This window comes from Coturnix japonica, chromosome 2, assembly GCF_054131305.1.
Source record: "Coturnix japonica strain WE chromosome 2, WE-NBRP24, whole genome shotgun sequence".
Classification (NCBI taxonomy): Eukaryota; Metazoa; Chordata; class Aves; order Galliformes; family Phasianidae; genus Coturnix; species Coturnix japonica.
This window is the reverse complement of record NC_140664.1, coordinates 91,430,688-91,444,561: the sequence shown is the minus strand read 5'-3', so window position 1 is coordinate 91,444,561 and position 13,874 is coordinate 91,430,688. Positions and strand designations below refer to the sequence as shown.

General features: G+C 38.0%; 1 protein-coding gene across 24 annotated transcripts in view; it reads right to left on the bottom strand.

The window, feature by feature from the left end:
* The window catches only part of FHOD3 (formin homology 2 domain containing 3), a 351,512-nt gene that overhangs the window by 312,549 nt on the left and 25,089 nt on the right, over nucleotides 1–13,874 (bottom strand). For all 24 annotated transcript variants that reach the window (XM_015854309.3, XM_085538039.1, XM_085538045.1 and 21 more), the window contains exon 2: nucleotides 8,236–8,342. In XM_015854309.3, coding sequence (XP_015709795.2) covers nucleotides 8,236–8,342 — 107 coding nt within the window. The remainder of the gene's footprint in view (nucleotides 1–8,235; nucleotides 8,343–13,874) is intronic.

The window sequence follows — 13,874 nt, the reverse complement described above, 5'->3', positions numbered from 1 at the left end:
AGGTTACTGGACAGAGCTAACTATTGCTATTACCACTTCACCTTCATTAGGTTGGATAAAAAATAACCTCGATTTAGTAACCGAGTAAATCTATCAATAATAAACATTGAAAATGCTTTAAGATTTGGCCAGCATATAAAGCCAGCTTAACCTGCCAACTTACCATATAACAGTTCTGCATCTACTACCGCCTGACAAAACGATCTAAATGTTATGAAAACCTACCTAACACAGACACTGCTTTTAGTGGAAAGCTTTCAAAGCACACATGTAAAACACATGCTTCATAATTTCTGACAGCTTCTCATTGCACTCAGGTTTCTTAGTATACCATCAACCTCCTCCAATAATCACATCCATGTTTTCCAAGAGGAGTAACAATGAGAACAGCTCCCAACAAGGATCCCTAAGCACAGTGAGCCACTGACTCCTTGGAGAGGAACTTGAACAGCACACCATCAGAAGCAAAAGTGTGGCAACAGACTTTCTCTAATGTATGTTATCTATGCAACTACTCTTCACATTTTTATTTCAGCACCTATGCATGTCCATCTTCACTTGCACACACCTTTCAGACACTGAAGAACACTTCTGCAATGGAGTATTGCTTCACAGTCAGTTGCCTCATAGTTTAAGTTACTCAGCATCAGTAGAAAACAAGCCATTCCTTGTTGAACACGTGAAGGATGGTATTTTTTGCACTCACATCTACCAAGTATTCCATTTAAAAAAAAAAAAAAAAAAAGATAGGCGAGCCAGCTCATACACAATAAGCAAAGTGTTTCTTAATCTCCCATTAGTCAGACAGCATAAACCCAAGGTTCTGATTTCAAGGCTGCTAAGAATAGTTTGACTGCAGTTTCAAAAAGATAGGCTTCTTTATTCTATTGTATATCTAAGACACACATACAAACACACACAAAAAAAAAGAATTCTGGCATTTTTTAATGTTGCATGAAATCTTAGAGAGCAACACGCACATGGAGAGAGAAATTAAGAATGTCCTGAAAGTTATCACCAAAGCATATCTAAATAAATAACCTAAGGTTCTTCACAAGTCATCATTATCAATCCAAGCATCATGTTCCCGTTCTTGTTAAATTGCAAAGAAGCTTAGGAGAAAAAGCAAGTTTGTTGAACACTGAAATTCAACTTCAAATACTCTACAAATAGATGAAAACATTAACAGCTCTCTCCGGTACAGCATGCATTTGGAGGCAAACATAAATTTCATCTTTAAATGACTTTGAAGGATTTTCTGTCCCTGTCTCACTTCTTCCACCTAACAGTCTTGAGTGAAGTGATAACGTGTCTACATCCTGTTTTGCAAATCATCTGGTCATTCACACAGTTTTTATTCAGAGCATTTCGAGACAATAATGCATTGGCTAAAGCAACAATCGTTGGACAAGAACAGACAAAATAAGTAGAAAGACAATGCATGTCCATACTTTCCTTTAAAAAAAAAATAAATCTAATTTGACTAATTCATGTATAGATCATTTCAATCACACAGCATGTACCCAAAAAGAAAATCTGATAGACAAAATGTTGCAAATAACAGTGTACACAAAAATCTCCTGCAGCTGAATCACCCGGTGCTTCCACCTCTTCAGGCAGAGTTCCTCTGGTGTTCCTGACCACACTGGGGTCTAGCTTAACCAGACTGCTATGTTTTTTCCTCAGAATGCATTTAGTTTAACCATAATCAGCAATAACCATTCTAAAACTGTCCTACTTTGCAAAAGGATATGAACAATACATATATATAATAAATACATGTATACCAGTTCTCCCTTGAATGATAGATTCACTTCTTCGGCTTTATTTTCTGCTTTTTAGAAGTTGTCTACTTTCATATTTGGCAAAAGTTACTTTGTAAAATGACATACAAGATCTTAAACAGCATTTTGCCCTCCAAAACTTATTTCTCCATATTTATCTAGTTTAGAAAATAGGCTGTATTTATCGCTGGGCTAATAGTTTCATTAGCAGGAACAATTACTGAGCAGTAAACACACACACACAGAAAAAACAAATTAATATTTTGTTGTGCTGTTATGGTCTTAATCCTAGCAGAGGTCACTACTTGCACTGCTTCATTACAGGATACTCTGCCAGTCCCAGACTTGAAGTGGTTTAAGCTGTTAGTTCCCCACTGCAAGTTAAATTCAGGACTATTAGTATTTATTTTTTAAACAGAAGCAGATTGTTACCTTAGTTTTGTCCGTGGTAAAGGAAATAAGAAAAGAAAAACCATACACCAATTGCACAGATGGATGAACTCTCAGAGTATAAACAAGTGTGTGAACTTACTTATACAAACCTACTTTGCAGTGCAAGAGCAAGCACATGAACTGTTGCATTGAATAGGAGGTATAGCAAGTTCACAGCTTTTACTAACTACTCATCACAAGCTTGCTTGGCTGTTAATACATTCTCAGCAAAGATGCCAGTCAGTTGCAGCAGCAAACAGTGGGTGCACAACATTTTCCTGAAGGTTGTTGTTCCAAGTTGGGATCCTCAGAATCCTCAGATTTATCCTTATTATTTAGCAATACATTTTGAAGTATGAACAATTTTTCAACAAAAGTGCTACAGAAAAAGCATATATTTTGTGTACTCACATACTACAAAAGCAGATTTATTTACCAGTGGTGATCACAGCAAGAGCAGATCTTTAACCATCTCCAAAAGCACTCCAATACAGATTAATTCCCTCTACGGCACAGCTGTGAGTAAACTTTGTGGTAAAACAGGAGACACAGCTGATTCAATACTGATTATCACAAGCTCTAAAATCAAGAGTCGAGCTCCCTCAAAATAAACAAAAAACTCAAGGTATCAGACAAAACTAAACTGTAGAGCACTTTTAGTGCTTGCAGCAATTGCCTATTATGAAAAAAGTTAAGAAATACCTACAGTTCCATCTAAATATTAATTCCAAAATTCCATCTCATTTATTTATTTAAATAGATAAACAAGTGTTCTTAGGACTAAAGTAAGACTTTAAAAAGCTACTTAAAGTTTTGAGAACACAGGTAGGAACAGCTATTGCTCTATAACTTTAGGAGGGAGGAGAGCAAGAGCTGTAACTTCTACATCCAGAACAGTTTAATTAAAAACCAGAAAACTTTATGGTGATTTGTTATGCAACAGTACAGTTTCAGCTAATCATTGACTTGCAGTTCAACATTTTCACCTGATACAGTGCAGACTGGAATACTGTTGCCCTATAGAAAGTCCTGTATTTTCTAAAACTTACTGCAACCTCTCAGCTGCATGAGAAACTGAACAGATCTGGACTCTAATCAAAGAGCATAATGAACAGCAGAGGGATCACTCTTGAGGAAATTCCTTGAGCACACCAGGCTATTCAAAGCCTATGAGGGCTGGGATTAAAGACTGTCATTTGAGTCACTTTGTTGGTCAGCACTATGCAGTATTGAGTTCCTACAGATTTCTGAACCTCCTCATTCCTTGCATGTTACATGTTATATGAAGAATATCTTGAGCAAAATACAAGAGACTTCCATATTCTACCTGCTCTAGATACTCATCAACTTAATAAATTTTCAGCCTCACAATAAAGAGCAGATTTTCTCAACAGTATTTTTTATATTTCTTTTATGCAAGCATTTATCACAATCATCCACTAGTGTTTTCAGATACAGCATTTTGTCAGAGGAACATCTAAGCATCAAAAAATGTATCACAATTCAGATGATCAAATGCATTTTTCTAAATGTAAATAAACCATTACAGTGAGCCATTTCATTCCCTGCAGCTTGCAATAACACCATAACAAACTTCCATAGGCATCTCCCTTATTTTTCTTATGTGAACTGAGAAAACCTACAGAAGACAACAAAACTGGAGTCTTCCATCAGTACACTAGTAAAAATACACTGTCCAAATTAATACAAAGCAAGTATACAATCTACTAGTTTCTTGAAGCCATAGAGCAAACAAGTTGCATCATTTTTGTTAGACTAAAATTAAGTCAACCTTTAAGTTTATCTCCCAATTTCTTCCTGCTAAAAAGTAAAAGAAGCTTTTCACAGCTATGCTAACTGCAAAGTCTAAGCAGGTAAGAAATTACACTGAGGTTCAATTAGCTGAATCAGTTTGAGCCATGGAGTCTAAAAGTTATAAAAATAAAAGAGCAGCAAATCGATTTGTCAGAACAACTTCAAAACAATCTTTCTGCTAAATTAAGGTCTTCAAAAACATATTCCCTAAGGAAATCCCCACTGCTTGCAGCTTGCTATCTGAAAGAACTTTTGTACTCTGTGATTTAGGGTTACTTTGTTTGCTACCATTAGGGTCTGTTAAGACATGCCCACAAAAACTTGAACAATTATACTTTAATTTAAATACATACACTTCCTGAGAGTACTTGCTCATTCTACAAGACCACATGTAAACTGAGTAAAAGATCATTATCTCTTTCAGGCACCTTAAAGAAACAGAGCTGATTCTGCCTACCTCCACACTACCTCCTTAAACAATTAGGGAGCCACAAAATAACTTATGTTAGGACAATAAGAAAAATACAAATACGTGCCAAACTTGGAAAAGCAGGAAGGTTACCAGTTACTCCAATTGACTTTAAGTCCCAGTTTATCCAAGCTTAGCCACATTACTGCTCATCCTCAGTGTCCCAATCCCAAGCAAAAGTTGCATAAAAATGATTTGATATAATCCCATAGCTACATACCTAAAGTTGTAGACTGAAGAAGTCTCCTGTTTCAGCCTGCATTTAGTTCAAAGTGAGTCCTACAGACTAAAGCAACTCGCCTTTGTGTTGGGTTCCTCCCCCAAGAGTGAAGAGGAAATATCCAAAAGAATATTTTTTATTATATTAACAGAATGGCTTCAGTTGGAAGAGACCTTAAAGAGCACCCAGTTCCAAAGCCCTGCCATGGGCAGGCTTGCCACCCCCACCAGATCAGGCTGCCCAGGGCCCCATCTATCCCAATCATGAACACTTCCAGAGAATGGGACTTCCTCCTAGCTTCTCTGGGCTGCCTGTGCCAGTGCTTTCTCTCCCTCCTTATTAAGCAAGGGAAGATGTCTTACTTATTTTACTTGTGTACAGGTGTGTGAATTCCTTATTCCTGTTATTTACAGCTAAACAAAACTGTCTAATCACTACCATTTTTTTCCTTTCTTCTGAAGGAAAATAATCCCAATATCTTCATCCAACTCTTCCAAGACAAAACAAATAATGAACACTTCCCATAAAAAAGTCAGTGCTTTATGCTGAATGCATCATTAACTCCAAGACTCCTTTCAGCAGCACGTGTTTCGTTTTGTTTTTTTGTTTTTAAACACTTTGGGAGAAGTTGCTGAAAACTAGTAACAGAAAATTCTGGTTATTTTTAATAGGAGTTTGGGACCTAAAATTTAAAAAAAAATAATAACAGTGAAAAAAAAGCCATGAATATCCAGCTACTAAATCCTTCATTCAGAGTTCAGCAAGCTTCAGTGACCCCGATGAGCATAACAGTTCTGCAATGGTAAAGGTGTAGATCCTGAGGTAGCCTAATCTCAGAAAATTAAAAGCTTTGAAGATTAAGAGCAGGACCTTGAAATGACCCAGAGAGAAAGAAAGAGACTAAGTGGTTTCTGCAGCCAGTCTCTCACTGAAAGCAGGCCGCTAAGCCCCCAAATGCTCTCAGCCGACTGCAGCTCAGGAGCATTCCAGCTCAGTGCCTTGGTCTCTGCAGGAGCAAAAGATCAGAGCCACAAGTCCCCAGAATGGAGTTCAGTTTGCCAGAAACATGGTACAGAGGGCAACATTCCCAATTACATTTTCTACTTCATACCTAGAATATTTTATTTTTACTGGAAAATATTGGAGTTGCATTTACTCTGAAGTAATCAAGTTATTAGGTGGTAGAAGGAAGCTACCTCACAGATTCCTAAAATTCGAGTTCTTGCTCATCTTCTTCCTCCTACTCCCTCTTTAAACACAGACTACAGCAGGATGCAGAAATCCAGATGAAGCCTAACCAGTACTGAAGATAGCGAATTCATTGGATTTCACAGGCTAAACTCCTGCCTTACCTTAAAGCTCTCCTTACTTTTTCACAGCACTATAATCACTGCTTCCAGCTTGCAGTTCACTTAAACATCACCTCCTTTCCTGCAAATCTGTTGACAAGTCAAATACCCCTTTTACCTCATTTTCTGCCTGACCAGCAGTACCTGCTTGCCTTTTAGCCAACTGCCCCTAAATGCAAGGTCTTGTACTTTACTGTGCTGCATCCAACCAAAATGATAAGTTCTTAGTGCTCCAGCCTGAAAGTTATGGGGTACCTATAAGCAGGGAGGAGGGAGATGGATCTGAAACACCCTCAAACCTCACAACAAATGGAAACTCAACCCCCACATCCACAGCCTTGCAAGCAAAGTACATGCAAAGATCATACAATGGAAGGAGTATATGGCATGCACCTATCCACAGGCACCTCAGGAAAAATATTGATGGGAGCATCCCCTCATGCATTGACCCCATTCCTTCTGCAACAAGGCACATGATTTTTTCTGCTCACGTGCTGTTTGCTTGCTGCTTTACTCCACAGAACACACCTCAATGTTCCTTCTCTGCATTTTTACTTCTACAGCCTCTTCCAACTACCAGCGTCCACACCATTTACTTTAATGACAAGGAAAGCAGGTTTGAAAGATGACTGTAGAACGGACTGCAGGATCAGATGGGTCACAACAGTAAAATAGGCTGCATCTAGCAGGCTGTTCTGTTGCTGCACTAAAAGTATGCAGATGAAGCAGGAGAACACAGTACTTCCCATCCACCCACATTTACCAGGCAAACAACTCTAGCGAACATGCAAAAAACAAGGGCTATGGGACAACAGATACAGACTGTTCTCTCCATTTCACATAACTCATGCAATAGTAATTTGTATCTCAAGCTTTTATGATGTACCACAATATGCTGTCTCCTATCTCTCTATTCATCTTGGCACAGGAATGAAGGAACTCCCAGCACACTTCACATTGGAAGTCAATGGAAGATTCAGTTGCTTGACTGACAACTGGTTACACAATTAGAAGAAAGCCTGCACACACTTGTAAAATACACAGTAATATAGTCTTTTTTTTTTTTCAGATCAACACAGTAAACACACAACTCCACAAAACACAGCTTAACATGTTTGGCTTGGGGGTTAGTTTGTTGTTTCCACATCCTTCTCTATTCTGCCCCTAAGATTGCCACTACAGAGAGGATTATTTGTTTCAGTAACAATTTATGTCATAGACTTAAAATGCCCAAAGGAAACAAATTAAAACCAAGGTGGAATGCAATTTGGAATGAAAAGTCCTGGAGGAAAAGTGCCAACTGATCACTGGCTTAAAAATTTAAACTGAAAAATGGTTAAGAAGTATTCATCAGAGATGTAAGAGCTTTCACAGAATGTAGATAAACCCATAAAAGCAAAAGAGTGACATCTTAATGCTAACAAGCCCTGATCAATTAAGAATGCAGTTAATTTCTTCCAGCACAGCTAGATTACTCACATGCATGAAATCTATGCCAAAACACACCCATGCAATTATTAACAACTAGGTAGTCCAATATAGCAACTAACAAGCCAAAATAGCTCTAGATCTATCTGGTGATTATACATCCTGAAGAAGACAATCACCTAAAAGGCCCAGAAAAGATATTTCTAAATAGCAAGCTTTATGCATGCATATGTACACATATACACAAATAGTTGCTAATCCTTTTTGTATTCTTGATTCTCATCACAGAGTTTATGGAAAGCTGTGCCATAGCAACAGGCATGTGCAAGCACTAATTCAGAAAAATCAGTGCAAGTTTCTTCAAGAGCATACAAGTACTTAAATTTCAAGGCAAAAATAAATTGAGTTTGTAACTTCAAGAACACTGACAGTATCTTCTACATTGGTTGTTATGAAGATAGGCAAGATCTGAGTTATACAAAACATTTACCAAGTTCCAAAGCACAATTCGATTTATTAGACTTGTCAAAGCAGTCACCCTGGCATTTCTTCTTAGTACAGTCATAAGATTCTTGATCACAGAAAGAGGGGGACATACAAGCTTGTAAATGAAAGGAACAGAAAAGATAAAATTCTGCATTGACCTAAATGCACCAAGTTAACCACAAAAACTCCTGAAATGTTAATGCTTCTGGAGAAGCATGCTTATTTATCTAAATTCAGTAAACATTTACTTACCCAGCATCTTCTTGGAAGCCCTCCAATTCATCTCTTTGTTCTGCCAGAGTGGATTCCAAGTCCAGATAGGTACCATTGTGGGACAATTGAAGAGTGCAGTCATCAAGCTGTAAAACAAATTTTAGATTGGATCTTAGTATTAGTTTGATACACCTCTAATATAGGCATCCCCCCTTTTTATGTCCACAGACAAGACCTCCTTAAAACAAACACATACAGGGAGGAGAGAATGTGTGGCGTTACACAATTTATACAGCCCCAAGTCCATATTCACTGCATCATGCTTGGTCACAACAACAAGGGTCCAAAGTAGTTAATGACTCAAGGAAAGGTAATTACAACCCTTTATCACACTCATGTTTTTCTGTAGTTGTTCTTGCTGTTTTCCTTTCAGCACCAGAAAAGTAAATCAGGGAGAATCCATCTATGACAAACCACCTGCATTAACTTCCCATCAAAATTTTAGGCTTCCAGTAATTCCCAGGAAGTCACACTTATCTTGTATAGACTTCCAGAGAAATCAATTATCCTATTTCCTATCACTGATTGTTACATGTAAGAAAAGAACACTGTTAATCTTCTCAGGGCTGCCACGGAAATATCATACAAGAGCTATTTTTCAACACATAACTGACAGAACACAACTTTGGAATTAGCCCACACCACTGTGCTTTGCACTGCTTACATCTTGAAATAAAAGTTCATCTTCTGTAAAAATGGAAAGAGTAGAGGGAGGAGGTGAAGTTGTACTTAAGCCTGTCCCACTTGTGCTTTTTTTTTTTTTTTAGCCCCCTGGTGAAAGAGTAAGCACTTCAAATAATGCAAACATGAGTTTTCACTTTAACTCCTGGGGAATAAAGAAAGAAAAGAACCTCCAAGCCCAGCTCCCAGACATTAAGAATAACAACAGTATTACTATTCAATATCTTTCTGGGTACAAAGGATATTATTAACCTATGCTAATTTAAAATAAGTCCTTAGAGAAGAAAGACTAAATACTGCTCTGGGAAACTTTCTCCCAGTAGCCCAGGATATAAAATGAAATGCTAATTTATTCAAAGTAATGCCAAAAGGCAAACTACTAATTAGATAAATGTTCTGCTGTCACTATGGAGATTAGGAGATTTGCCCACAATTTCCAATTATACTGCATAATTAGGAAAAAGGAACAGTGCTTTACTAATGTACTATGACTTTAGCGTATAAAAAAAAAGCACGATGTGAACAGGAAGTGTACAAGATAATGGAAAATAGTGCATTCTACCTATTTTCAGCTCATCTCCATAGCTTCAGCTGAGCATAGTATTCATTTAGGCTTTAAAGCATCATACATTGTATACAATAATAGGAGTTACAGTAATGGAAGTAGTACCCTTACTTAAGGATGAATCCTGCCAAAAAGACTTTCTCACTTATACACACACACGCAGAAGGCAGCAACACAATACTTTCAAAAGCAGAGTAAATATTATGGGAATAAACTCTTAGATGATCCCTTTGTATAATCATTATGTTGCTCTGCACCCTCACCTCCACACTCACACTCTCACTTTATAGGCAGAATAGAAAAAAAGAAGAGAGATGTTATAATTATTTTTTTAATTCGTAAATTGTCTGACTTCTTCAGCACAAAGAATGGCTGATGTTCACCCATTAGTGCTTATTAGTAGTAATTCACAATGTCGAGTCTCTACCCTCTGTTCAGTGTTAATCTCATGTTTATCAGCTTCGCATCACTTCTCCCTGTCTCTGGAGACAAGCCTCTAGCTAGCTCATTTGGGACATGCTCTTCCCATTAATCATAACTCACATTAAAATTCCCTATTAGCCCTTATTAGCACACACATTCTTCTAAGACAATCAAAGGGCAAACATTTTTAATAAAGTCTTCCAAAAAAATAAACCATTTAATTGAGCAGTTTTCCACGACCATGAACAAGATGGGCATTCAGCTTTTAGAAGTATCCACTGAATTCTTTACAACTCTTGTTAACTCCTCAGTATTTCCTACTTCTCCAAAAAATTGAGATCAACGCTTTGTTAAACTGCATAGCTCACTACTATTATCATCATGAGATATGGTTTTTTTCATACCCATTTTCCTAAAACTTCTCTTGACAGTCCCTCCAAGTCATTAACCGTATTCACATCTTCTTGCATGGGCCAAAAGAGCCAAGAAGAGCTTGTCACAACCAAAAATAAAATAAAATAAGAATTACATTTAAAGGACAATCTCTTGTGCATAATAAACTTATGCTGCCTTTTTCCACAGAAGTACTCAAAAGTGCTTTAAAAACTGAAACTGAACAATAGCTTCAGAAGAAACTGAATTGATGCCCTAATGAGTCATCTCCACAATTAGAAATTCTTTAAATAACCTCGAAATAGAGTTTTCCCACAGATAATTATATCAGGGAAACCTAAGGAAAAGAAACAGGAAGCACATAGGACCATTAGATTATGAGCGCTAGTTATACTACTGCAATTTTACATTGAACTCTTATGAAAAAGCAAACAAACCAATTAAATATTTTAAATATTAGAACATCTACCATCAGAATTTAGCACGCTACCATCCTTTTAACATTTGTCAGCACGAATCCCAACCAGACATGAGGAGAGGAGTGCCCTGCCTCTGGATCCTCACTAGAAACAGGCAGAACAAGGTCAGACTTAAACTCCAACTTTGCCTTCCCCTTGAGTCACCCTCACTTTACCAGCACCTCAAGCCTTAGAGAACCCTGGGAGCAACATTCCCTGATAGACATGGGAAAACACATTGCTAGCAGTGCTCCTTTGGGGTTCCAGGAAATGAGGAATACTGGATGGATGTTCAGTTCATCATCTTCTGCAGGTAACCAAATTCAGTCAGTTTGGCTAGTCTTCCAATCTGTGGAGCCAAAATAACTTGTATCATACAGCCATCGAGCTTCAGAGTTCAGTAGCATTACACAGGCAATGACCTCTCACCTTGTTTTAAATGATTAAATTGGAAGAGGTAACACCCCACTTCTCCTTATTGAAAAGATAACCACAAAGAAGTATGTTACTACACAATGAGAAAGTCTGCTATTTTTATATTTGGAGTAGATGTTAGAAAGAACTTCCTTATTATGAAGGTGATGAAACACTAGAACAGGTTGCCCAGAGGAGCAGTGGATGCCCCCAAGGATCCCTGCAGGTAGTTCAAGGCCAGGCTGGATGGAAATCTGAGCAATCTTGTCTAATGGAAAGGTGTCTCTGACCATGGCATAAGGTAAGAACCAGACAGTCTTGTGACACACTTTTCCCACTGATGATGGCTCACATTAAAATTTCTTATTAGCATATGAAATGAGCTAATAAGGATTACTCTTTGTGACTAAATGTTCCAAACAATTCCACACAGTTCTACAATTCTCCAAATTTCATTGCTTAAGGAACAAGGAACCACAGGGCAAAAGAATAACAGCAAGAAGGAAAGACAACTATCATGCTGTTATCTCATGCCAGTTAAATTAGTGCTGCTGCCTTCAGAAACTACAGAGGCTTGTTTAATGAAGGAAAAAAAAAAGTTCAGTTATTGTTTTCATCTGATGCCTTCAGTTCCTTGCAGTCCAAAAGCAATATCCAAATGAGGCACACAAGGTGGCAGGGTAGAAGCCAGAAGAGCAAAGCAAAGACATATACAGCAAGGAACACACGCCAGCTCCCCCATGCATGAGCAACTTGTCATGTTGCTCATGAAGCACAGTGGGTAAATAATCTAACCAAGTCAACATATACTATACTATGCCAACTGAAATTTTTCAAAGTTTGCTTTCCTTTATAAGACATTGCTGAGTTAGCACACATTTCAAGCAAACTTCCCTTTGGCTTCTTTTAACCCCACTGACCCAAGGTAGTAGTAGGATGGCAAAGGTTAAGAGGGGTGGAAATGCCATATTTACCCTCCCTGCTGTTTAGAAAGCATAACAGCAGTACCACAAACCATCAGAAAAATCTCTTTTCTGTTTATTCTAAGACCACAAATGCAATTATTTTGTTTAAAAAAAAATAAATAAATCAAAATCGGAGAACTGCTCTTTCCTAATCCTCCACTGCCATCCAAAGAATCCATGCAGAAGAATGGATTTCAGACAAACGACTGTTCACATCTCTCTTAAACTCCAAGAATGCATTGAAGAGTCAACAGCCAAGAGACAAAAAACTAAGCCAAACACCTTTGTGATTTTATCTTAATAGGATGAACTTGTTTATCAGTGTTAGCACAAGCTACTGCAACTGCTCAACACTGCAGTCGGAAGCAAAGACCAATCAAATTTCCAGCAATTCTAGCTGGAGCTACCGGACAGCTTACTTCACTCATTTTGCTGTTTCCAGAATTACAGGGAAAGGAAATACATAAAAATAAGTTGAAGTAATCCAGTATCAAGCTGCAGAAACAAAATCCTTCTACAATTCTAGCTTCTGGCGCAGACTCAGAAAATCCTTATCTTAGACAAGTGTCTTAGCTCATCCTTCACTTAAACGTCATTTGGTGGTAATTGTTCTTATCAGTGCTGGAATGTACTTTACTTACCTACAGGATGCTTTGCAAAGTAGGGAGAGTTATTGATGGGAAGAAAAAAAAAACAAAAAAACAACACCATAAAGTCTCTTTACATTAAATCTTTCCTTTTTCAATCAAAAAAAAAGCCTTGTATTACTTCACAGATCACATACATGATGTTTTCCCACACCAGCTAAATGTGCTCCCTCCTGGTTCAGCTGTATCTAATGGAATTGCAGTCCTGTTACAGAGGCCTATAAACACCAGCTTTCCCCCTGCTTTGCCATCTCCTTCCTCCACCTTCCTAACAACTCCCCCCCACCCCTTCATTAAAATATAACAGGATTGCTAACTCTGTTAGTTCTTATAGAACAATGGACTATCCCCCTCGTTTAATATGCACTGCACCGTCAACCTCCCTATAATACTGACATTCCTTAGAGTTACTAACAACTGCCCACCCAGTAAGGACATAATTCTCTCATTCCCGTGTGAGTAGAGCCGATCAGACCACAACACGGACACAGATGTTCCAGTCACAACCAGTTTAGTTAGGTAATACAGCATAGAAGACATTGAAGCACCCAGCCCAGGAGCAGTGCTGCACAACCCACCTCAGGTAGAAAGCCTGACATCTATGATATTAAATGTAAGCAAGTAAATTGTATGCTGGATGTTAGAAAGCAAAATTCACAGCATATGCTAAAAACCACTCTCATCTTCCAGTTTGAACACCACTCAACATGGCACGCAACCACTGTACGTTGATCTAGAAGTCCTTATGCTCCCAGCAGTCATAAGATAGTCAGAGCACAGTTCAAAAGGAACTTACTACTCCCATATGAAAGTGTTGTTATTTTGAATGCAACTTGCAGTCCTACTATGAAACAGCAGCTTTTATCTCAGGCCCAGCTGATGCCAGAGTACTACTGGAGTCAGGTAATACAGCACACCAGACAAAACATTAATGCCACAAAATCCTCAAGAGCCACTGGAACAACACCCTGCCAATACAAATATTCTGCTGAAATAACAAAGAAACTGAAAACAAACACAGAAAACTGTTACATTAATATTATGGGTTCAACTTCAGAAAAACAAAAGGAAG